The sequence below is a fragment of the Rhyacophila brunnea genome, unplaced genomic scaffold, assembly GCF_057557595.1.
Source record: "Rhyacophila brunnea isolate RB1 unplaced genomic scaffold, BYU_Rbru_1.0 scaffold_4, whole genome shotgun sequence".
In the NCBI taxonomy this organism is placed as follows: Eukaryota; Metazoa; Arthropoda; class Insecta; order Trichoptera; family Rhyacophilidae; genus Rhyacophila; species Rhyacophila brunnea.
The window spans coordinates 11966426-11994235 of NW_028233068.1; the positions used below are offsets into that span (position 1 = coordinate 11966426).

At 34.0% G+C, this 27810-nt stretch overlaps 2 protein-coding genes across 5 annotated transcripts in view; both read right to left on the reverse strand.

Moving 5' to 3' along the window:
- Window positions 1-8586: 8586 nt before the first annotated feature.
- LOC147066902 (serine protease snk-like) lies at window positions 8587-15643 on the reverse strand. Its single transcript, XM_085954488.1, has 7 exons — window positions 15363-15643; window positions 15050-15177; window positions 12428-12543; window positions 11767-11919; window positions 10619-10745; window positions 9847-9978; window positions 8587-8853 (listed from the first exon to the last, which is right to left on the reverse strand). Exons 2-7 carry the CDS (start codon window positions 15080-15082, stop codon window positions 8659-8661), a joined length of 756 nt encoding a protein of 251 aa, XP_085810614.1. The 5' UTR covers window positions 15083-15177; window positions 15363-15643; the 3' UTR covers window positions 8587-8658.
- Window positions 15644-23802: 8159 nt separating this feature from the next.
- The window catches only part of LOC147066903 (uncharacterized), a 32185-nt gene continuing 28177 nt past the window's right edge, over window positions 23803-27810 (reverse strand). For all 4 annotated transcript variants that reach the window (XM_085954085.1, XM_085954084.1, XM_085954083.1 and 1 more), the window contains 4 exons: window positions 27314-27493; window positions 26530-26826; window positions 26268-26437; window positions 23803-25921 (listed from right to left, as the gene is read on the reverse strand). In XM_085954085.1, the coding sequence (XP_085810211.1) occupies window positions 25792-25921; window positions 26268-26437; window positions 26530-26826; window positions 27314-27493 (777 nt within the window). In that variant the 3' untranslated portion in view covers window positions 23803-25791. The remainder of the gene's footprint in view (window positions 25922-26267; window positions 26438-26529; window positions 26827-27313; window positions 27494-27810) is intronic.

Genomic DNA, 27810 nt, shown 5'->3' on the forward strand with positions numbered 1-27810 from the left:
ATGGTTTTAGAATTGTTTAATTCTAAACTGGATCTTACGATCAGATATATTATGAGATACTCGTACATAATAGACGTTGCCTACTGCCAAAGAACGGCGCTTAGTAACATACGAGTATTATTATTACTTAGGCGTTTAAAATCTTCGATCTGGTACTATTCATCACAGTCACAGTGGCGCACCCAGGATTTATTATTGGGGGGGGGCAAGTAGGAGGGTTAAATATAGTTTTCATGCAAATGAAAAAGAAACATTTAGTAGGATTTGAAAATTTTATTTACAGAACAAAATCAAGTTTTCTTTTCTTTTTACAAAGCTTTTGAATTATTTCGGCCGTGGTTACTTTAATACATTGGACGCTAAAGACGCGCCCAGCGCGTAACAATTAAGGTGGTCATTCGATATAATTAGCATGTTATTTAAATGTGGTAATTAAAAAGTAATTATCCAGTCAGCAGTCAATGTGTTTTAATCTCTCTGTGTATATAAAGTAAGGCCAGTCCGTTTAATCTTGACTACGTCATGGTATGTCACCTTATGTATGTCACCATGTACACCTTATATAATGTTTGTTTTATGTATGTTTTTAAAAGGCGTAAGGTTAAAAATGATCTTTCACTGACGCATGTTGTGACGGGAAGTATTTCACATATTTTAAAAGATGTTGGGGTTAATCGTTTTGTCGCATTTTGATATGGCATCAACACCATTTCTGCATGGAGTGACTGTATTTGATTTATAGAACTTTTTGTACCATAATTTCAATTCGGCATTTAAAATTGCAAGATTTGTAGAAGGCATATTACGGTCATAAAATTCGCACAGCTCACGAAATTCTTGAAATGCACTTTCGGTTGGAGCATCTTTTCCGTTTGGTAGAAGAGTTATAAACTGCCTCAGTACTTCGCGATGTCTCATGAAACGTTCATTGAGCTGATTTAATATTTGGTCAATAAATGGAACGAAGACAGTTCTTCTGAAAGACTCTTCTACTGAATCAGCTGGAACATTACACCTCAATGTTTGTTTCGATGTAGTTCGCCGCTTTTTTATTTCAACCTTAAAGTTATTGGTTTTTGCACACATTTTATCGCAATTGCCAAATTCAAACTGTGATGCACAATGTACCTACATAGAAAACTTGTGGATATATGGCGGATGTATGAGATTGGACACCATTAAACTTCCCGCTCATTGGTATGGCACCGTCGTAACCTTATCCATGTAAATATGACAAATCGATTCCATAATTATGGAAACTTTCCAATAATTTGTCAGATAAGCTTTCTCCTGTGGTGCTTGTTACAGGAACAAATTGAATGAATTGTTCACAAATTTTGTTGTTATTTTCATCGTCTATGTATCTAACACACAAAGAAAATTGTTGCGTTGTCGAAATGTCACAAGTTTCGTCGGTAAGGATTGAAAAACATTTATATTAAATTGAAGGCATAGTGGCGGTAACCGTTGAGCGTGTCATCAGCGACTGGCGGATTGGAAGTGACTAACAGCAACCATGCTGGACATGTGCGCCTAGTATGCTAAACCATTACTCAAATAATATCGGCTGTGCTACCCGCTTGGTCTACAGCAGTGGTTCTTAACCTATTCGAAGTCACGGTGCATCATAAGAAAAAAAGCGGTGCACAAAAATCAAACCGTCAGAAAATAAAAAAATATGCGGACATAACTTTTATTACAAAATAAACAGATTATATAACAGTCAAATTTTTTTTAAAGAAAAGATATACACATATATGGAAAAACTGTAACTAAAATTACCCTTAACAAAATGGAATTTATTTGATGTGAAAATCAATAAAATTAATGTGATACCTGAGCTTGTCGGATTTTGCAGATTTCAGAATTCTTCATCTAAAATTATAAGACTTTCTCGTTTTTAGTTTTTATATTAGTTATTGTTGAGAAACCGAGCACAAACATGATGTTGAAAACTATAGCAAGATTTTCAGTGCCCTCGTGTAGAGACCTGGATATTCATCTTGGGCAGAAATCCAAAGTTCCTCCGTAGTTATTTTAGAAAAAATATTTTCAGAGTACGATCCGACAAGGTGACCAATTCTTCATCTTCTCTTGGTACGAAAATTCAAAACTCGATGTATCAATCGTAGCAAATGGATTTCGTATTCAGTCATAATTTTCTATATTTAACGGCCCACATGCTCGTCGTAGGTCAAAATTGAGTTTTTATTGTATTTTCAAACCATGATCCTGGACACTCCTTAAACGTTGTAGATAATCTATTTATATAATTTTGAAGCCTTATTATCCTTTATATTTATTTTAAACATTTGATGACTGCATAAAGTATTTTTGTTACATAAAATAGTATTCTTTTAAACCTCTCGCTCTAATGTTTTAGAATATAGTCATATTTCGGTACATGAATGTGCAGTGGTGTTAAGATTTTTTACATTTATTAATTTTTAATCACATTTATAAAACCATTAGTATAATTTATGACTAGATAATTTTAGTAAAATATTCATGATAAAAAATTATATTGATAATCTCTGTGATCCCAAATTTGACAAGAATTAGGCATTTTATTATTCAAAAAATCGGCAAGATTAACACATTTGAAGATAATTCTAAAGATACTCATTATAAGCTATGTCTTTGACCATTCAAGTGTGATAAATATCCTACGAATAATGATTGATTTATAATAATTATTGACCTAAGAATAAGGTAGTGTTTTTTATAAATACGCCATTTCTTTTGGCATTCCCCAGTGGTTAAGCTACAACATACGGCCGTAGCCATAAATTGACAAACTATAATTAAAGTAGGGAGTAAAACTCAATTTTGACCTACGACGAGCATGTCCCCCCTTAAGGATATGCAATCTTTTCTTTCAATAAACTGAAATGTTCTGTTATAACGGGAATAATTCCCACGGCAATGTTTTCGTTCAGTGAAGGAAACATATCTACTTTATTTTTCCCTATTATTCGATTTTTCCAAAGAGTTATTTTTTTCGAAACCTTGTCAATTTGTCACTAGATTTAAAAAAAAATCGTCTTTTCCTTGAATGCTTGTGCTAATGTTATTTAAGTACTTAATTAAAAGTATCTGCTAAATATGCCATTTTAGCACACCAATCATCATCATTCTGAAGACGTTTTACAAAATCTTCCATACTTTGTTATCCATCCTTAATTTTGGAAAAAAGATTAACAATTCATTCTTAAGTTCTATGAATTGGCATAAAATTTTACCCCTAGATAACCATCTCACTTCAGTGTGAAAAAGCAAACATTCGTACTTAGCTTCCATAGAAATGCAAAGTTTTTTAAAAATACCTGTTTTTAAAGGTCTGGATTTGATGAAATTTACCATATTTACAACTTGGTCTAGTACAGGCTTTAGTGCTGCGGTAATGTTTTCGAAACTATAGATTCCATGTGTAAAAAAAACTGTGCGTAGATATAATATTAGGGTTTCTTGTCCTTGCGAGGCTAAAAAATCCTTTAAATGAGCCTACCATTGACGGAGCACCATCCATACAAATTCCTCCATGATATTTTAAATTGTTCTAAATATGAAGAAATAGAATCAAAAACATCTTGTCATGTCGTACGTTCGGTGAGTTCTTTGCAGCATAGATATTGGATTCACTATTTTGTTTTCATTTATGAAACGAAAACCTGCGAGGCAACGGAAAATGCGTGCGATCGATTCGGCAACATCGAAATCACATTAGATCTTTCATCGACTTTCGTAACTTCACGAAGGACTTTTTCGGTTTTCACTATTTCGCAGATTTTTCTGCTTTTATCATTATTTTCGCGGTGCACTTGCAACAAGCCAGCGGTGCACCGGTTAAGAACCACTGGTCTAGAGCTACAATATTTATCCCGAATTCCACCGAAAAAAATGTTTTTTTAATTTACACCACCACCGACTGTGGTGGGCATGGCCCCCACATCATGAATCGGGTCCTTAGGCCAGGATGTTTGGCCGGCCCCCTTACCTATCACCAGGGTTAAGGGCAATGTGATGTTCTACAGTAGTGTTCCCAAATGGTATTCCGTGGATTTATCTATATGTTTAAATAGCCCCCGTGGATTATTGATTTGTCGGACCTCATATCATATTATCGATCATTATCATACTATGAATCACTTGTCGCGACCCCCTCTTGTGGTAGCCAAGTAGCATTCGACCCTTCGATATTGGATAAAATAACCATTTTTATTTTTCTAGAAACACTAAAAATAATTGTAATATAAAATGATACACGTGAATTATCACGTAGTTACGTATATTATATTTTCATCATACTACATTTATTTTTTATGTTAATTTTGATGAAGTAGTATAGCTCTCTCTACATGCGTTTTTTTTACAATATAACAAATTTCTGGTGTGTGTTTATTCACAATTTGACGAGCCGCCACGCCGGACCCTCTTAAGCCCGGGCCCCCAGGCTGTAACCCTGTCTGCCCATGGTGGCCATGGCAGCCATGGGCCATGGTGGTGGGTGTAGTCGTTCTTTTCACCGAATTTTTATCGTCGATTTTGAATTTTTTAATAGTGAAGTTCCAAAATATTAATTGAAAATGGAAAAAAAATATTATTGCATTTAACTTATACACAAACCTATCCAACAGTACACAGCCTAATTTCTCGTTTATCGGACTTTTGTCTGTTGCACTTGGTGTACACCACTACGGAATTCGGGTGGACACCGAGAATTTTTTGACATTTCCATTAGAGATTGGGTTTCTAAAAAAACCCGATATTAGTGTTTCGATTTTTTTTTGTTAGAAATTAAAATCTAAGAAATTTTTCTAAAGAGGGTGCTGACGAATTTGAAATCATTTTTTTTGCCGTGTTTTTATTTGTCTAAGCTATTGGGTTTCAATTTCAATATTTTTGGGGCCCCTTGCCCCCCTCCCCCTGGGTGCGCCACTGCACAGTCATGTGCACATTATTTCTAATTTTCAATAAACGAGCGGCCCTGTGGGGAGTACACAGCTGATTGTTAACACGTAGAGAAAGAAATCTAATAAATACGCCAGCCAGATATGAGTAGGTACTAATAATTATTGTAAGTAGGTAGTATGTATCAATATAAATAAATTATAACAGTGAAACCTTTTTCTTAATGGATGGCCGCAATCAGTCAGGTGTAACGTAATAAGGTCATATTCAAGAATTTTCAGTTAAACACATTTCAAAAATATGAAAATGCAGAGACTGCGCTGGATCGGCCACGTGCATAGAGTACCGGCGAGGCGGGCTATGTACGCAACCCCCAATGGCAAGAGAAGACCTGGACGGCCAAAATTGAGATGGCTGGACTGTGCCACGGGAAATTTAAAAATGCTCAGTCAAAACAATTGGAGAGTGTCGGCGCTTTTTTCAAGGAGGCCAATACCCACCAAGGGTTGTAGTGCCATAAATGATGACATTTAATGAGAACTTAATGTAATCTTGTAATTTATCAAGATTCGAGAATTGTCTTCGAAATCGAGAAGATTTGTTTTCCCGAGTATTCGAGATTACCTCTTTTTGCTATTTTTTTTTTTATTTTTTTGATCTTCCAGACAATTTTTTTTTTACAAAATTAAAAATATCCGTTCGAGGCCATTTTAATGAGAAATTGTCTCCATTCTGTTTTTTTAAATTCTGGTTGTCAGATTGAAAAATTCTCGATTTTTTTTTCGAAATTTCGGAAAATTAATTGCTCGAGATTCGAGATTGGCCTTTTCTTTGATTATTTATCGAGAATTCTCGTGACAAAATTTCTCGATCACAACGTCAACACAAGTTATGTGTAAGTATGTACTGTTGTGTGTAAGTTGTACGTACCTGCCAAGTTGTTTTCGCAAGATTTACAATCAAATAAGATATTTTATTTTTCACGGTTAATATGGATATTTGACAATGGTAATTCATTTTATTCGCGCCCTTCATACCTGTCGCATAGGTAACGTGCCCGCTTCCTCAGTTCACTTCTGTTGCTGCTATTATCGCAGTAAGTATTATGTGTGGACGTAATATGTTTACACAAGCGATTCATAAAAGGGTCGACATATATTATTATTTATCATTATGCCTTGTTTTCTCGATATTATTAAAACTCGAGTACACTGTGACCGCGACAATGTAATAAACTTATATCTACTCACCTATTACCTATACCTAAATGATTAGTGGTTTTGGCACTACGATTTAAAAATGCGGTAGGTACCTATAGCTTTAAATATTTGTTTTTTTACATTCTACTACATACTCAGTTTCCGTTCACACCAAATCAATTAAATTAAATAAGGAGAGTCGGGGTAAGTGTAACTTTGGGGTAAGTGTAGCTACTAATATATCTCAGTATGTACTACAAATTGGATGTTGCCGTCTATGGAAAGGTGATAGCAAAGTCACCGATTTATAAAAATAATCAGAAATGGTGTCGATACCATGTTTTTTGAGGTGACTACGTGGGTTATTCTCCAGACGACATTTTGAAGTCGACGAGTGAGATGGTACCTGTAGCTGTTACTAAACTATTTTTTAAAACACGGAAATCTGCACATTATGGTTGTAAAATTTGGTGAGTATATGTGTTTTGATACCCTGCTTCACGTGTTGTTATCGTTTTACTTATTGATAAGCATTTTAAAGCTTTAATTGAGTAGACATACTTCCCCCACGAAAGTAAACGCGTGGGGTAAGTGTGCCTTTGTTTTGTGTCACACTTTCCCCATATATTTTCTATGAATTCGCATAGTCATTATTACCATATATGTCAACTATAAATATCACCGCCGGAGTCGTATTCAAATTATGTTTAACGGCCCACATGCTCAGCGTAGGTCAAAATGAAGCTTTTATGGTATTTTCAGAGCATAACCCTGGACATTCCTTAAACGTTGTAGATAATCTATTAATATAATTTTGAAGCCTTATTATCCTTTATATTTATTTTAAACATTTGATGACTGCATAAAGTATTTTTATTACATAAAATAGTGTTCTTTTAAACCTCTCGCTCCAATGTTTTAGAATATAGTCATATTTCAGTATGTCCATGTAAAGTGGTGTTAAGTTGTTTTAGATTTATTAATTTTTAAACGCATTTACAAAACCATTAGTAAAATTAATGTTAACATTATATAGTGACATATTTACGATAAAAAATTATACTTTATAATCTTTTTGATCCCAAAATTTGTCAAGAATTAGGCATTTTATTATTAAAAAATGGGCACTATTAACACATTTGTAGACAATTCTAAATATACCTACTGATTATAAGCTATGTCTTGTGATGTGATAAACCTAAATGTGATAAACATCCTACGAATAATGTTTGCTTTATAATAATTATTGACCTAAGAATAAGGTAGTATTTTTTTGAAATACGCCATTTCTATTGGCATTTCGTGGCTCAGCTACAACATACGGCCGTAACCATAAATTGACAAACAATAAATGAAGTAGGGAGTAAGATCATGTAAACGCGCGTGTTTGAACATGTACTCCAAGCAACCAAAAAGCGCTTCTATAGAATTTTCGGCATTGGTTGCAAAAGGGTTTCGAATCCAGTCGTATTGATTGTATGAAAGTAATGATAACATTTCTTTTGCCGCAAAGTTAAATGTTTTTGAGATGGATCCAAAATTAATTGTTTGTTTTCAATGGTGGTCTGGAAGATCATTAATTGGTACATTTGTAGAGATCCTTGTAATAACTCCTACTAATTTATCAGAGCATGTCAATATATTTTCATTCTGACCTTGCATTGTTTTATTAAGTTCATGCAGGTGCTCAAATATATTACCATCCATGTTCGCAAAATTGGCTATTAAGTAAGTATTGTATAATATGTTGCGGAGCACTGCTGTAGAGCATCAGACTGCCTTTAAACTTATCAATTAATAGGTAAGAGGGCCCGCTAAAGGTCATGACCTGGGGGACCGCTTCTGTACGTGGACTGTGGAGGGTGGCCATGGGTAAATCATTCCACAGTCGCACCATAAGTGTATGTATTGGAATTATTCGCTGCAATGCCTGTTTCAATGCTAGGAAACAATACTACTACACTGTTAATTACGTTTGCGGTACCCATGGTGTCACCGTATAATAATTTACCTATAGTAACATCAACTATATTGACTCCCCTTCAGGGATTAATTAGCTCTTATTAAATTAATATGTAATAATATTAACATCTTGCCAGACCCAGGATTCGAACCTGGGTCCCACGGCGTGATAGTCCAACGCTTAAGCCACGCGGCCACTGCGAGGCCCATATGATCCTATTAGGATCGGACATGGTCGGATATATTAACATCTTGTAAGTATTTTATGTTTTTGTACATATTTGAGTAGGTGTAAGATGATAACAACTTTTCCTGAATGTTCTGCCAGTGAGCCATTTCTGAAAAGGTCACCCAGTATCAGATACTGTGACTGACAGCTTCATGCAGAAGAGAATGTGAACTGCTATAGAATGCAATTTACTTGTTAATTTTTTTTTATATTATTATTTTATAATAATTTAATTTCAAATGGAGGGGTCAATTCATTTGGTTTGAGGGGTTAATTTCCAGGTTTTTTTTTTATTAATGTTGCATTATATTGAAAAGAAAATAAATATGTAGTTTCAATGGTTCATAATATATTCAATTAATCACTATAATCCACATCTTGCTGTTCCGACGGCCAAACAACACTTTCTATCCAAGGCACGAAGGAAGCGACTCTCGTATAAATTCCAGGTATGCCTGGAATGGCACACCCTTTCCCGTTGGAGACAATTCCTACTACAGTATAAATACAGTCCTCCATGTTAGATGTTTGGATTGGACCACCGGAATCACCCTGAAAGACAAATCAATGGACAAACAAATTAATAATCATCTATAAAAACATACCTGAATTATTATAAAGTGAGTTTGATAATGTCATTGTGAATATTACTTATTTGTTTATATTGTTATAGACATGTGGGGGACACTGGCTCAGGATAGAGGGAGATGCAGGAAGTTCTTGGAGGGGGTTAGGATCCGCCTCGGTTTGTTGGGCCACTTATGATAATGATGATAAGATGACGAAATTTTTGAAATGAAACTTAATGAACCGTATTATTAAGTTGGTACAGAGAGTAATGAACACAGGACGGCTAGACGCCAAGATTTTTTGAAAAGAGTTCAATTTTTATGATTTCACATTTGGAATTTATAATTGAGTATAACACTGTCACCAGATGAAGAGATCAGTATCCCCCCACTGTGTAATATGCGTTTTTTAGTTTCAAAGTGACTACAAAATGATGTTTATTAATGTGTTTGTTTGCCAATGTGCATTCTCTCTTTATCATAATGACCCATCCTTGTCTCTTCAGGGATTCGAGACCTTTTGTGTGTTTAGTAGGAATTAGGCTGACTTTTAATAAATGTAATGTATCTGAGTAAACCAGGAGGTGTGTAACTAAATAAATTATGCTACATTAATACTACCCTGCTAAGTAAACAGTGTTTTTGGTCTTAGAGAAATGGGAACCCAAGTTTTAAGCTACCTTTTCTCTTATATTATGTCAAATTATTGGATTGTTTTGACATAATCTCTAAATAGAATAGACAGTGGTTCTCTCAAAAAATGCCTTGAATACGTGCCATACCATTTTGACGAAGAGCCACTGTTACTCACTCCTTTCTTGCCCTTTTCAAGAAGTACCTGGGAGGTGAAGTATCAACACCTACCAAAATTTCTTCTGGTATCTTGCCGAACCAATCTACCCCTAAAGCTTCGACTGGAACAGATAATTTGTATACATTTCAATTATGACCAAAAAATTCTATTAAGTTTACATACCTGACAAGAGTCTTTGTATTCTGATCCCCCGCTGTAGCAGATTTGAGTATTGTTGACGATTCCCATTCTAGTTGTTGCTGATGGAGGATGGGCTTTCGAACATTCTTCATGAGAAACTTCATACAGAGTCACCTGGTAACAACACCTACATTAGTAATCCATAAGGTCCTCGTCATTAAGAAATCATGCCTGATATAGTGTCGCCAACCATACGATAACTTAAGGATTCAATACGAAAAATGTCTCCATTAAATAGACTATAATTTTTACATTTTTGTAATAAGATGGTAATACTGAAGTCGTCATATTTCATTTGACTCACTAGAATAAAAGAAGATTCATTTAATAATCAAGAATTAGCAGAATACTCCGTTATCTTAAAATATGACCACAATACCACCATTTATTTATATGCCAATGACACCTTGATGGACACCGAAGCAAAGTTTTCTGAAATTACCTAGTGAAAATTACCCATGAAAACCTAGATGTATTAATTGTTTTATTTTATTATCGTCAATAAAACCATGATTTTGTAATGTCAAACTCACATTCACAGGTGCATATTAATATTCATCACAATAGAATTTAAGTGTGGATTTGGGCCCTAGTTTCATCAAACAAATTCTTTTAATAATCTCTACTTTGCACCTTGTGTCAAATTACGCCAAATTATTTGAGGAATTTATAGAATGAGATTATTCCACCAATAAGTTTGATGTATTTGGTTACTAATGGTATGATATTTATAATTCATTGATATCTTTATTACCTTTTGAAGATCATCACTTTGTGACCCTTTTGATTTTGTCACACCCCATCCTGTGATAATGCCACTTGTGGTTTTACCAACTCCAGTATGCAGACATGCTGGTATCACCGCTGGACCTATGGTGACTCTGAACAGAAAAACCGATTATTATTAAACTTCCCAAATAAAAAAAAACATAGGACCCAGGTTCAACCCTTGAGGAACACCATAATTTTATAAATACATATATTTATTTTACTACTGAGCATAAATAATTTGAAGTGCTTTTATAGGTTGAACAAGTGACTGATATCCATTTCTCGTAAAAAATAAAATCTGTTAATACAAACCTCCACCCTGTGGATTCCCATATGATCTAATTAGGATCGGACATGGTCGGATTATTTAAAATAGCAGTAGGTATTGCGCTAAATATTTTTATGGGACAGTGCAATTTTATTAAAAGTAAGGGCCATATGAAAAGTCATACTAATAATATAATATATCCTATTCGCACATGATGTTAATAATGAAAGGTTTAATGTCAATATATACAAGGATTATAATTCATCACAGTACAGGCCAATTGTCGTAACGCTCACTTTTCACCGAAGTGACATTTTGATGGCATTGGACTTATTGCATAGGTATTCTAACACAAACTGGCCAAGTATCATAAATCCCTAAAATTATTTCATGTCAAAATAATTCAAAACTAATTTTTAAGCCATTTATAACTTGACAAAAAATATTTCAGCCAAATTGCTGTAACCCTCTAAACGTAAACCACTGGTGTGTCAATAAAAGACAATTCTCAATTTGTAATAAAATAATATTTCAAATAGAATTGTCAATGTTCACAATGAGTTGATTTTTTGCACATTACTCCTCCAAAGTGCTCCGAGCCAAGTACCGTAACCCTCATTTTTTTATGAAAAACATTAATAGTTAGATATCTACTCATCCTATTATTGCGTAAACTTTAACAGAGCTTTGAAGTCCGTTTTCAAACAAACATGATTGATAATTTTGATTAATATTAAAATAAGTCCAATGCCTACAGTTTTTTTCACTTCCTGAACAATTTGATATTTGAGGGTTACGACAATTGGTTTGGTTTTAAATGCAGTCGGTAGTATATAAAGGTAGTCTAAATAATTATAACGCACTTTCTGCTAAGTTGTAACAGGGCGATATCGTTGTATTTCTGTGGAAGATTTCTGTCCGGATGTTCAACGATCTTAGCGATAGTGAACAACGTGCTGTTGTCGATGGGGTCACTCACTTTATCCACCCCGAGACGCACATATTTCACATCGGATCTGCAAACAAACAATATGTGCACATAGTTACGTATTATGATTCACGAGTAATATTAACCGCCGGAGACAGTTGACGCAGATGAAAAACTGAGTTTTGTTTTTGATTCTATGATACTTTTTAAATTTACTTTGTGGTTGTGTTATTCATAAAACGATAAAAAGAAATTGACGTAACTCATTCAATTGAGATACTCCAATTTGGATTATTAAATCTAATAAAACCGTAAGTCCACAACATAGTCAAAATCTAACAAAAAACACACAGGTACTACACATTCTATGAGTAATTTCACACAATATGTATTGCTATTTAATTTAATTTAATTTAATTTTCTAATAATTATTTATTGCGTAACAATGGCCGAGCAGTTATTGCGTTGGTTTATATTGTCATGGGTCCCGGGTTCGAATCTCGGTCCGGCAGAAATCACATGTGTGTTTGGATCAGATATCAGTATGGACCTAATAATATTATCAATATTATTCAAATAGATAAAAAATGTTATACTGAGCTGTTCTGCTGTACAGGCAGTGAGCGGCTGTCATAACCCAGATGTCGCTGATGAGTGATCCCCCGCATTCCCATCTCGCTTTTTCAGGTGTATCACCAAACCCCAGAAGTGCCTGTAAATTCTTACTGTTAAACTATTTTCTTAACCTTTTCTATGCCTCACGGTATTACTATGACACTAGAGATGGGAAAACTGGTCGACTTTGAAGACTAAGTATACTTACTACCAGTATAAAAAAATAATTAGTGTCAAAACTTGTTCCAAAATGCTTACTAGTATTTGGAATACCAGTGGCGAAGGGTGGAGGTAGGCTGTTAAGATTCGCTATAAATAGTGCACACTAAACTTTGTTGATCATATGTATTTGTTTTTATTGAACTAAGACTACAATTTACAGATGGTGTTAGTTAGTTTTTAAAAATCAATAAAGCCCTGCCTAAACGAAAACATAATAGTTTTGGTCTAATTTGGGCGATACAACAAAATTGTGCACACGTTTTCATTCATAGTTATTTGTTTTTGTTGGATTAAAAATACATATTACACATATTTTTGGTTCATTTTTTTATTTCATTAAGCCCTGCCTAAAACAAACTATAATAAATAAAAAAATATTATTATATCTATAAAATATTCAAAGTTATGTATGATTTAATTGCATAATTTTAGATATTTTATAGATAGACATGTATTTTTTGACTATTATCTATTATGGCTTGGTTTCTCAGGGTTTAATTGAATTTTAAAAACTAACCAACACTTTCTGTAAATTGTAGTCTAATTTCAATGAAAACAAATATGTATGTCTGAAAAAGTTTAATATGCACTATTTATGGCGGATCTTAACAGCCTACCTCCACCCTTCGCCACTGTGGAATACTATATAGAGCGGTTGGCGTGCGTATGCGACATAAGTCTCATACTAAACTGGAACTAAAACTTAACTCCATATAAATATTTGAAATATCGGCTTCAATAGAATGCTTTTCGAAATGTCCCATTTATTATAAAATTTTAAACACATGTTAAATTTATGAGTTGTTTTTATGTTATGTTATAATATTCTTGTTAACATAAAATGAATAACAATGATTTTTTATTGTAAACTGCGTCACCTCAGTCACCTCACCACATTTCCGAGGGAATAATATGCTGCTACAGAAAATTTATGACCTATTTGTTCATACATAAGACGATGTCATTCGCATGCATAGGCTAATAAATTAAAATATAATTGTATTCAAGTGCTACCTCACTCGCGCGCATTTAATGTCAATAGTATTGAAAGTCTACCAACTAGCCAGCGATTCGCGATGATATCATCACAAGTTTTTTAGAACAAGTTTATTTTGTTACACGTACTAAGTATGGGTAGTTTCATCTGATACTCGAGTACACAAACTGGTGACAGTATTTCCAACTCACCTCTATATGACACTATCTGACAGACTGCAGACTTTTAATGACACACATTAAATGTAGAGCGAAGCTCTTACCACAATCGCTGTAATACCGATAATTTTTTGCTTAGTATTTCATAATTATTGTCACTGCGTGCTTAATTTTTTAGATTATGCAAATCAATCGACAGTGGCTAGTAATTTAAGTTTAAAGTCGGACGAGATAACTTGCAAAATGTCACGTCCTCGTAGAGTGAGATAACTCACTGAAAGCATAGAACTGATTATAATTATGTGTTATGGTTTGAAAGATTTCGAAAGATAATATTATGTACATTCTCAGTAAAACCCCACGTTTAGATTAAAATCTAGTACATTATATCTTACTAACAAATGGCTTCTATATAGTTTTTAATATCTGATATTCGGAAAAAATGTTTAAATTCTAAATTTAATAATATGTAAAAATAATAATTTATGTAAAAAAAGGATTAATACAAGAGCGGATAAAAGTGTGAGAAATTTTAAATCTTTAATTGTGAATAGCTGGTAAGTGCCAACTTTAAGATAGAATGAGTCTTTTATATTCTGTATTAAGAATTTTGAAGGTAGTTGATTTTTGAATCCAACATAATTTTTATGTGTGGTTGTATTGGTAACAAGTTCATTATTTTCTTCTTCTATTGGCAGCCCCAAAAATAAAATGGCAGCTAGTGTTCTCGTTTATAGTCTGTTGTTTTGTTCACACAACCTTCATTTTAAAAATAATGGTCAATGTATTGCTTTTGGCTGCCTACATTAAATTGACAAGGGAGTGTCTTTCCACAGGTATTTATTTATAGCTAAATTTTATATTCAAGTGCCTTGATACAGCAATATATGAGATGCATGAAATGCCTAATTTAAATCGAACTATGCAATATTAATTCAATAATTCGTTATATATATTAATTAGAACTAAATTATGCCAAGTATAATCTGATGGGTTAATGCACAGATGTTGTATGTTCAGTTTTTAGTGAAATTAAGTTATTTACACAAATGCCAAAATATTGTATATCCAAATAGTATATTTGAGAAGATATTATTGTATCGTTTTAAAACATCTTATGTCCATTTCGCTTTTGATTTTCTGAAAGCAAACAAAATTAAACATACAGCATATTATGCACTAATCCATTGATGTTATTTTGATGAATATAATCTGTTCAGGGTTACCATGTGTGGAAATTCATTGCGGTAGGCCGGCATGCCTCCAACAACTTGTAGGTATACTCTTGCTTCTCTTGGACAATCGTTAAACACATTTTTGCATGTTGAAAGTGTCTTTACCAGTCCTTTGCAATCTAAATGGAATAAAACAACATTATTTTCAAGATCTTAGACTACCTATATCTAAACAGTTATCACCGGCCTTCCGCGCGCTCTTAAGCGGAGATGGCAGGCCGTGATAACGTCAAGGCCAAAGCGGGGGTGGGAGACAGAAACGCACGGGGTATTTTGTCAAGGCTGGTATATTTTAAGTGGGTACAGGTTATTGTCGTGGCGGTGGGTTGGTCATGGCGATGCAGTCTTTTTGGCTGGCTGTCCGGAATGCTTTAGCTTGGTATCTTGCTTGGCGCCGACACGGTCCTTTTGGCTGGAGAATAGGGGATGCTGGCTTGGCTTCGCGTCCGAGGCGAGCAGAGATCCTGGTTGGTCGACGTCTGATACGAGAGAGAGCTTTTGCGGGCGATGCTGTTGGTTCGGCGTCACGGGAAAGAGAGAGCTTTTCGCGCGCGTCCCACTGTCAGATTGCCGGCATTAACCCGCTCTCTGTTTTACCGACGAATCGACTAGTGGCGGTGCGAGCGACCGTTTTTGACAGGCCGCGTCTGTGTTTGGCGGGATTCTGAAGAATTTGAATTTACGATTCTTTGAGGCGGGCTTCGCTCGGCAAAGGGTTGCGAGAACCGCGTAGAGTGGACGTAGGCTGTGGTATTTTGGGAAATATGATGGTTCGGTCTGCCCTTTGAGGTGGTCTCCTGTGGGAGACCTTCATCTGGTATCACAGTCATATAAAATTTTCATATTGATTATTTTATTACTTGGTGGCAATTCGAGGGCTTGATGTCAAACAACACTATCTACACAAGTGCAACTTTACAGGAGAGCCAAAAATCGTTATTTTAGATTCTTGTAACTCAACAAGGGAAATGTTTATTTAAAACCTAATGCCGGGTCCACACTGGTAACATGTCGCGCGACAACCTCGTTAAATTGTACGATAATTATCATAATTGCTTAAGAAATTTTACGATAATTATCATACTTATCGTAAAATTTAACAAGGTTGTCGCGCGACATGTTGCCAGTGGGGACCCGGCATAATGTTCATATTTTATAATTTATTGTGTATTGTACATTTATATTGCTTATGATGATGTTAAAATTTATAGGAATAGTTTTTAAAAAATATGAAAATAAGGGTAACTTATGTAGTTAACGTTAAACTTCACTGACGATTTAAGAAGAAATTAGAAAAGATTGACATAACGTTGTTTGACTATCATGTAGCCGGAAATGTAAAATAACGTTATCTCAAAAAAGTTTTTGTAGATAACGTTTGACTTTAAGCACTCGAATTCTACATTGATTTCTGTGTTTATATTTTAAAGTTATGTTAAAATATTTAAATGGCATAATAGTTTAGTAGTTTGTATAATTCTTTTAAGTACCTATTCTAAATATTAATGATAAATTGTATAAAAATGGTTTTAGCGATTTTATGTAATTGTTCATCTAAATAATGAAATTTCATCAATAAATAGTTCATAACCATTTTAAGATTCTGTATGGGTAGGTATACCTTAGCAGTATCTGCACATTTAATATTTTATGGAATTGACTCTGAATGAATCCAAGAGTTGAATATTTTGAAATGCTTGCAATTGTCGACAAATGCAGTTGATAACAGTGTGAATCTTGCTACAAAAGAATCTGCAAATAACTTGCAGCTTATATAATTATCAGTTATTAGGCTACGTCTACATAGTGAACATTTTCATCAATATCTTTAATGGAAAACTATTATATTATGGTGGTTGTAGAATATAATTCATTCTAAAAACTTGTTCAATATTACTCACAATCTCCTGCTAATGTTCCAGTTGTATCTTCATCCAGTATGTCACCGGGGGAGAGAGTACATCCGTCCACTGATAACAAACGTCCCTCAAAATTTGGTTTGTCCGTACAATCCATTTCAGGCTCTGAATTATCGTCCGGGCAGCAAACAATTGGTTTATTGCGGATGAATGAGCAGGTCTGCACAAATGTTTCAAAACGGTTGGCAAAAAACAGAGGTGTATACAATCTTTATGCAATGTTTGTGGATCTTTAAGCCCTGTGTGCTACTGAATGACGGAGAATGAAGGAGAAGGCTGTCAGACGGCCAAATCATTTGGGTTACGATCCTCAGTCATGAGGTCTCGACGAAAAAGAAGATGCATGTTTATAGAATTTTCGTTGGTTTAGTCTGTACTAGGAATTAGAAACATTTGTATGAAAACATTCAAAGTGTTGCATAGGAAACTTGTGCAAATGTACCGGTGAAAAAGTGTGTGCATATTCGCGTTTAAGGGCGAACAGGTTGTTAAAATTTTTGTATCCCATCACTGGGTGTAGGTATGAAAAAAAGGAAACATTCATGTTTCTTGATACCTTTCAGGAATTAGTTAAAACTAAAAAAAAGTTGTGATTCATTTCACTTAAGACTGTGTAAGTAATACTCAATATTAATTCAAATGATTTTGTTCATTTACTAATATGGTTTAATTTGTTTTAATTTTTATTTGCAATCCTTGTGTACCTAATTAATTTAATAACCCCTCGTAGTCCAGTCCATAGGCACTGGGCTTTCACCCGGGACTCAGGGTTTGATCCTGGTGAGGTCACAATATATTATTTACATAATATAATATGTGAATTCTTCAAGCCTGGGAGTTTTGCCACTGTAATTGGGCTTTACGGTCTCTTGTGGTGTTTAATAAAGAACTAAATATAAAAAAAAATATTTATAACTTGTGTTAAATATGTATAGCAAATGTATATATTTTGTGTATAACCAATAAAGCCTATGTTGGTCATTTGTGTAAACCATAATCGTCAAGCTTGGGTCTCCTAATCTGTAGAGCACCCACCTGGATCTTTGGTGACTTAACCTAATTATATTATGACCAGTACATTAAATTTTCACCAATTTCATATTATCATAATTTTTGAACATGATATAAGGTAGGTAGAGGTCGTGTCGCTATGGTAATTCATGTAAATGTTGAGTGACACAGCATTTTCTAGGTAGAATTATTACATTTAACAATAATAATCTTTTTTTTTTAAACAATGTATGTAATTTCGGTAACAGTATGTGTCTAATGTACTTACTGTAAATATTGTGTAATGTATGTATACAATTTATGTACATAATTAACATATTGTTTACATATTACTTTATTAATTTACAAAAGGGTGTACTGGGGTACCCTGAGCTCGAAATAACCGGAGCGCCGGGTACAGTTCATACAATACCCAAAATTATCGCTCCATCACGTGGATAAAAATATTTGACCGTCTGAACTAGATAGGTCATATAACAAAAAATCCAACATACTTATTTACACATAACTTTGGACAAATATGTTAATATTTTCGTAAACTTAACGTGCGCTTCGGTTCGTAAAATTTTCCAGTTCTGCTTTCACCCCAATAAACACACTACTTGAATACATGTTAGGTATACCTGCGGTCTAATTCCTCTGTGCAAATTCTCGATGGCAGAGGGACAATCTTCAAGGTGGACACACTGACCTTCTGCTCCAGTGAAATCATCTTCACAGCTGTCGCCTTGAAGAAAAATCAGTGTTCATTTCTATTGCTTACCATAACCATTCGTTAAATGCTGTAGCCAACATTACTACCACATTGCATGAATTATAGGATATTATAATTATTTTATTATGATGATGAAAGTAACAGATAGTAAAAAGCAGTATGTCATGCCAGTTTTTATAAATCCTAATCTTACCTTCCCTTCTAATATACTATCCAACACAGTGGCGCACTCAGGATTTAATATTGGAGGGGGCCCAAGGAGAATATAAATTAGTCCCATAGGCTCTTTTTCTTCTTCATATAATTATTTTTACATATTTTCACAATACACAGCGGTATATTTTTACAGTTTCTCCTAGTTTTTATTAAATTTGAGGCATAGTGGCGGTAACCGTTGAGCGTGTCATTAGCGACTGGCGGATTGGAAGTGACTAATAGCGACCATGCTGGACATGTGCGCCTAGTATGCTAAAACATTACTCAAATAATATCGGCTGTGCTACCCGCTTGGTCTAGAGAGCTACAATATTTATGACGAATACCAGTGAAAAAAAATGTTCTTTTGATTTACTACAACCACCACCGACTGTAGTTGTTCTTTTCGCCGAATGTTTATCGTCGATTTTTGGTTTTTTTATTGAGGTTCCAAAATATTAATTGAAAATGGACAAAACAAGTATTATTGCATTTAACTGATACACAAACCTACTCAACACAACACAGCCTAATTTCTCGTTTATCGGTCTTTTGTCTATTGCACTCGGTGTACCTATACCATGGCCCCCACATCCTGAAACGGGCCCTCAGGCTAGGATATTTGGCGGGCCCCCTACCTACCGCTACGATTAAAGGCAGTGTGAAACACTACATTAACGTTTTTCAAATAGTGTTTTAGTTCAAATTAAGGGTATCTACTTATACAGTGAATTATTGGCGAATTTTAATACATCTACTTTAATAATGGAGCTGTCGAGTATCGACACATGATAATCAGAAAATATATTGCACAATTATATAATTTAAAATGTTTATGGCCATGAAGTATAATAGCGCCGTAGGCGACTTTTTTTACTGTTAAAACTAATTTATGTGTGTTTATCTCACTTATCTGGTCAACCAGACACGCCGGGCCCCCCACAGCCCGGGCCCCCAGGCTAGAGCCCTGTCAGCCCTCCCCAGCCATGACCTATACCACTCTGGAATTCGGGTGGACACTGAAAATTTTTTGATATGGACATTAGTGTTTCGAAATTAAAATCTAAGAAATTTTTCTAAAAAGGTTACTGGAGAATAGTTACAAATCATTTTTTTGCCTTGTTTTTATTTGTCTAAGCCCAAGGTATAGTTTATTGCCTTTCAATTTCAATGTTTAAAATCATTCTGATAATTTTCATGTTTGGGTGGTGCCAGGGCCCCTTAGCCCCCTCCCTGGGTGCGTCACCTATCCAACAATCAATATAGTTGTAAACATAACACATAAGTGTGAAGTTGAGCGCGAGAAAACGGAAATAATAACGGTAACAATAATTAAATTGACTCAGTGTAATTTTTGCGCACAAGAAATCGCAAACTGTGCAAATACAAGGTTACATTGTTCCACTATAGTAAGGCCTTCCGCTCACGAGAATTTCAGAAACGAAAATATATTTATTTACAGATAATCTGATAATCCTACATTTTTGATATAAAAAAAGTTTAACTTACCATCTTCATAGTCCTGTGCATTTATAGAAGAAATGAACAGGAAAATGAGAAAAAATATTTCTTTTATCTCCATTGTAGTAAATAGAACTAACAAGACTGACTTGGTACATACTTTGTCAAGTATCACCAGAAATTGAAATTGGTCATTAGAAACTAGTTTTGATTAAAATCAGTTATTGGGAAATAATATTTCAATGTTAATGTATATATTATGAACATAAACCCTGACATAATAATGTGTAATGTCATTAAGGTATTAAGAATCTTACTTAATGAATATGTAGGTACATACTACATAACTTTCTTTTATTATATAAATGGAATATCAATACATACTTAGGACCATGTCCTAGGCGTGCGATTTGGTTCATAATCAATATATTTTTTCATGTTTACTGTTTCACCCCGTGACCACGCAGAAAACCCTTGGCTACCCCGCTTGGGAAGCCTTGCTATAAATAACATGCAATGGATGTTTTAATAAAAATAGATAAATATGAGTAAGCTCTATTTTCCAGGTGTCACAATTTATTGAATATGTGGTGTCAGCCATGTTCATCTCCCTCTTAATTCTGGAAATGGTTCTTGGAGACATCCTTGTAAATTAATGAAAACATTCGTAAACAAGACTAAACAACGTAACAAAATACCAATACGATACACAATAATAAAACATTCATTAAAACAACCGTTTCAGAATGCGTGAGAAAATTTATACTATGGCAATACTATATCTGTCATTGCAGCTACTTGTTCAATGGTATTATCCAAGTGTTGGGTTGTATCCCTTTTCAGTATTGGATGTTTTCCCACTTCACAATAAGTCAATATTTTCAAAATAATATTCCTTGTACTTTAAACGGTTTGTCCCCCAACGATAATGAATAGGTTGAAAATACATCATTTTAGAGAACTGTGCACCTTGAGAAGTCAAACATTTGAAAGCGGAAGTCACGTGTAGCAGCGCGATGGAGGGAGTGGCTAGTTCATATTTTTACCTCGTACCTAGTCATGATATGATGGCCTATCTATAGTATTGATCCCTATTCAAATCTTATAACATTGACAAGAGTAAAATTCACATGTGTTGCTTTTTCCATTAATATGTATCTTTGTTTAGATTTGGTGTATATGTTACACCGAATGTGCGAAATTGACTATTACATGAGATGGCCAAAATTTTGGCTAATTCATGTAACAGTCAAGCCTGTTGCCTTATTCATGAATTAGGTAAATTTTCTGCTGGGTACATGAATTCGCCAGGGTATGGAATTCTTGAACTGTCAACATGACAGAAGAAAAAGTAAATTTAATACGGATGGTTTTATTAGTTATAATTGGACATAATATAATATTATTATTATTAGGTTAGGTTTGGTTTTGTAATTCTGAATTAAAGTATTCAACTGAATGTCCATTTTGAGGTTAGCTATCAAGTGTCAACAAACTATCACAAACATTCAATCGACCAAGCACGCATCAAATCACGAAAATACTTTTCAATAAAATTCTTCCGTTATCATATTATAGTTCTAGATTTCTTTGCGCATAGCAAATAGATATGAAAGTCATTGCAGTTACATATTGATTGGTATATTTTTATATTATAATCAATGACATTTGTTTAGTTTGATTAGTTACAAAAAATACCACCGGAGCGCGATCATCTATTTTGACCATAGATAATAATATTATATATTATATGTACATTTTGACCAATGCACGAGCATTTTGATACATTTAGTTTAGTTGCAAAAAATACCACCGTAGTGCTACTATCTAATTTGTCCAAGACATGAACTAGACAGAAAAATTACTGCCGAATTCACGCACTCTCCAGATATTTTGTCTAATTCATGAATAAGGTAACGGGCTTGCATTTTTCATGATTTAGGCAAAATTTTGAACATTTCATGTAATATTCAATTTCGCACAATCGGCGTAACATATACACCGAATGGCCAACAGCCGATCTGTTAGGATCCATCACGAGTATGTCCATATGCTCCATTTAGAGCTGAAATGGTGATGGTGGATTATCGATTAGGTTATTTGAAAAGTAAACAAATGTTTTGACATCTGTTCTTGGGTTGGAATCCTGTAGGGACATTATGTATTTTAAAATGTATCTTATTCTACACCTATAAGCGGAAGGACGGGAGGTGACGTATTAAAAAACTTCTTAAATTTTCATATTTATTAAAATTGGGATTTCTAAAACAAACATTACATTTTCGGATATTTTTCTGTTGTACATTGCGCCAGTCGGTAGCCAATTTTTAATGAAACATGAAACAAACGATAAATCAGAACAGTTTTCGTTAATTTATCAAACAACCTTATGAATAACTGAACTTTAAAGTAGTGTCAATAAATTTAATATTAATTAAACTCATTAGAATAATATGTATTATCGATTGTTCCACAAAATGGCAGTAGAACAGTAGACTTCCAAATTAAAAAAAAAATACATACTAACGTAAACTAGTATGAAATAAGAATATATCCATTCAGTTAAACGTTAATTTCATTTGTAATGAACGAAATGAATCAGTTTAAAAGTAACATTTTACATAATATTTTGATTTCTGAAATGGTCTTTGGAATCAATAGTAAAACTACAAATTTAAAGTTCCATAAACTTTACCATTCGTTCCATGCGACTGACTGCCTGCTATCCTGAGACATTATGTGAGTCATAGAGAATCAAAAGTAGAAACATCAATCTAATTTTGATATTAATAATATGTACCTAAATATTTATTTCAGGATACTACATGTTGTCTAGTAATAGAAAGTGCAAACAATAATTATTATTCTTAAAGTTCAAAGAATATAATATTAATTCTTACACTATGCAAGTAAATATAAAAAGTATTCATTATTAATTAAAATGTGATGTGCATTTACATCAATGGCATTGATTTCAAAATTCTCTTTAAGAAATGTCGATCAATCTCTCTTTGCCTGTTAATGCAATACACAGTCCAAGTATCATAAAAATTAAACATAAATTTAGATATTATTAAAAGTCCAGTGACTGACATAACTACATAAATTATGTATCTTATATTTTTAAAACAGAATCTTAATAATGAACAGATGATTGTCGCCTATGTCTGTCAAAATAAAATACAAATGTATAATATTATAAAATTCTAAAGTGATGTGTGGGAAAACGATTTTATGTCAATTTAACATGCCTACAGTAAAACTCCGTTAATATGAAATTGACAGCACCGAAAATCGAATTACAAAATGTATGGCAAAAAACAGTAAAACATAAGTTTTTTCGTTGCAATTCTGTAACATTGTTTCTGTTTCAGAGGATTACCGGTGATGACTATTATGGTTCATTCATTGAATTAGTGGAAACCGCAATGTAAATAGATTTTATGAATTTTAGCAAATATTTTGATTTACGGCGAAATGCGAATTAACAGTGTTCATATTAATGGGGCTTTACTGTGTACATTTCTAATGTGAACAGTGGGAATTTTTTTATATGTCAATTTAGTATGAATCTGGAAACTAGAGAGTAAGAGGAGAATTGAGTTTTTTTCAATTGCGTTAACAAATTCCTCTTACTATTTGTTTATTTGGCAATGAATATGGGTTGGTACTTATATAAGTAATTACAAATGTGTTTTAAATGAGATATCTCGCATTTCTCACTTACACTCTCGAATCCAGATATAACCTAGAGTAAGTGCATAATCTACACATACCTATATCAATAATCTTAATTTTACTAAAACTATTCCTATAATTTAGTCTAAAAGCTTAAATATATTAATATAGAATTATATTCAAAAGAAGAACAGTCTGTGCTCAAATATTAATTTGCAAGCGCGTCAAATTTGGAGTTACAATATTCATTTGTAATAATTATGAATGTAAGTTAAAACAAGCATACATTCAATTGAAAGGATTAGTCCAGTATAAAATGGTTGCATTTTCTATAAGTTTCTAAACTTGTTTATTATTTTAATGACTCGATAGGGGGCAGTCAAAATGGAAATTGTTGACCAGATAGTTCCAACAGTTCTAACATCAAACTTCTGGGCAATGGACCATTTTCAAATATAATTATCATAAATCAATACCATCAATTAATAATGTGTCTTCACTATTTTTCCAACACAATTATATGAAAACTCATTCATTTCTACTTAAAAGACTGCTACCATTTATAAAACAACACTGTGTGGTAAGAAAAAACCCCGAATACGAATTGTGAACTTAATTCATACAATATGGAGTACATCTTAGAGTGGTTGGTGCCTTAGTAACACACAAATACAAAGTGCATTTCACACAAAAATTGACTTACCTTTTTGACGGATTACTGATATTTATGAATTGTAATTTAGTTGAAAGAACTCAAAATACATATTTTAATGACAAGTTATGCATAATATTCCAGACTGAGTGAAGTACAGTAAAACCACATTAATTCGAAAATAGCGGGATCGAAAATCGAAAAAAAATTCAAATTACAAAATGTATATTAAGATTATTACTAGTGGTGACTATTATGTTTCATTCATCGAATAAGTGGAAATCCCACTATAAATACATTTTAAAAATTTTGGTGAATATTTTAATTTCGGAAGAATTTCGAATTAATCGTGTCCGTATTAACGGAGCTTTACTGTAGAACTACAGACTAAACCATTTTACATTATACTCAAATCATCTGCATATAAGTCTTTACAGTACACCAGAAGGCAAATAACATATGAATGAGAATTGACAAATTAAAAATGAAACAAGGTATATTTATATATACGCGCAACTCATTTTGTAACATTGTACGTATCTCATTCGAACCAAGAAATGAAACAAAGTATAAATACACGCTATTCATTTTATAACACTATGTCTGGACTAAGAAAAGAAGCATCAGTCAGCGGAAAAGACTTAATACAATTAAATTTATTGGATAATTCTTCTTTATATACATAGTTTCAAATAAAAAAAAAAAACACTTCAATCCAATTGATTGACATCGGATAAATGACTAGCAATACCTGCAAAACTATGCACTATAAAAGGAGCCATTTTTGATTTTGAATCAGATGAAAATTATTATGAGAATAATTTTAACATATCAGCAAAGTAAATTACTTATTATGCCGACATTTATTTAAAAAGTGAATTTCACTTAAGCATTAATAATAGTTTTAATTAAATTACCTAATACCCCAAATAAAACATCCCTAATTTGAAATTTAGATCAGAACAATTATACGTAAACATCATAAAATTTATGCAATTGGTATAATACCTAATAAAAAAAATCAACATCCTCAAATACTTAAAATTTGGTAATAACCATAGAAGTGTGAATTAGTATTTCGTCAATGCGGCGGCGCAACGATTCATTTGGCGGATCTGCGGGATGGTTCTGAGGCAGTGGGGGGCGGCGGCGGTCCTCTCTTCTCCAGCTCCTCCAGATATGTCATCAGCATTTGCTTTCGTTCATCTGCCAAGTGATCCAGGATCAGGTATCTGTAATCAATCAAAATAACACAACGTTGATTTTTCTCTGGTATCGGATCTGTTTCTTTGTCAATCATGATACTAATAAATATTTACAATGGCTGATCGTAACACGTATTATCTCAATGCAGCCCTGGCAAATAAATCTCAGAGTGTGAATTTTAGCTACAAATGAATAAAATCAGTTTTTTAAACACCACAACATACCATAATTCCGAATTACATCACTGAATCATCCAGACTTCATAAAATCTCATAGATGTACTGTAACCTTACTAGGAATTGAACCTGTATGCGAAGCCAATGTCTTATGAAGGCTGCCAAAAATTTTTTAGATATCACATTAATTACGGACCTAGCATCTTGACTGAGGATGCCTTCCAGCTCCGCCAGGTGTGACGGCTGTTCCTTGGTGGTGGCCAGAGATCGGTGAGTGAGCCCTCTCGTTTCCTGGAGAAGAGCACGCAGCTGAACTCGAGCTACCGATGTCTTGTCGCGGATGTATTCGCGAAACTCACGTTCTCCCTAAAAGCAAACATAGATAATTCAAAAAATTCCCTCTGCACCCAACCAAGCTTTCTTAAATAAAAGAAAAATATAGTATGAAGCCAATGTACCTTATCAGAACTAGAAAGCTTGGCGTATCTGGGATCCTCTTTCACCAGTTTCCTGATGTCCCTCCAAGAGCTGGTGAGTGATATCTTGCCTCCGCCCTGTTCGTCCAGCATCTCACGGAATTTGTCCCGACGTTTCAGAGTCAGCGAACCGGTGTGAGATCCAAACAGACGCTCCTTATCCTCTTTGGAGAGAAGATCAGCCAGGGGCCAACGGTGATCCTTCTTCAACTGTTTCTTGGCATCGCGCCATGACAGCTCGGGATTCCTCACCAAGTCAGCCAGCAGAGCATTAAAATGCTAAAATAAAAAGGTGTTCACTGAGACTCAATAATATTAATACTAATATAGCTGGTAATACTCATTTGATAAACAAGTTAGATTCCATTTTACAAATCGTCTCTACTTGTTATTATTTCGTTATTTATACCCATTATAATCAAGGTTGCTACGAAGGATCTAAAGGCGTTTTGGTTAAAATGAATTATTTATGGGGTTGGATTGTTGAATTGGACACTATCACCCTTATGGCTTAGCAATCTTGATATTGTGTGATACTATTAATTTATACTGACTGCTGCAATTTAAGCAAAAATAAAAATTCTGTAGAGTTCCCATTTTCAATTGTCCCAAATTATTCAAAAGTTCCTTTATTGAATGTCCTCATTCAATATTATATTAAATTTCATTCCTGAAGTCTCATCAATCCTATTTTTAATAGCATTTAATGACATAAAATAACATAAAAAGACAGGTACAATATTATGACAGAATAAAAAAAATATACCTGAACCGCTTCTTCCCGCTTGTGAAACTCCCTTTCCTTGTCCCGGTCTCTGAGAGATGTTGCGAGTGCTCTCTGCACTTCCCTCTCCCTTTCCTTGATGGATGCCTCTGTCCTCGCTGCTTTGTCTCTGGCCGCCTTCTCCGACACTCCTTCCTCATCTTCTTCCATCTCTTCTTCATTCTAATGACAAAAAACATGATCGTCATAAACTTTATTAAAACTTGGCTTTCTCCGTGTCCTCTATGGTGGTAAATGATTGTTAGGCGGCTCTCATATCAAAACTCGCTTAGTTCGACGCGACCGAGTTCCGAGCCGCACGAAACATTGTTGCACGTGATGAACGCGCACATCTACTAGTGTCACAGACACTTGCGTCTCAAAACGTCAAAATAACAAGTACTCTGGCCAGCGCCATTACGCATATATGTCATCGGACGCTCAAACAGCGATTAATATGTATTGGTACTGCAGAATTTTAAGCAGAAGGCGAAAATATT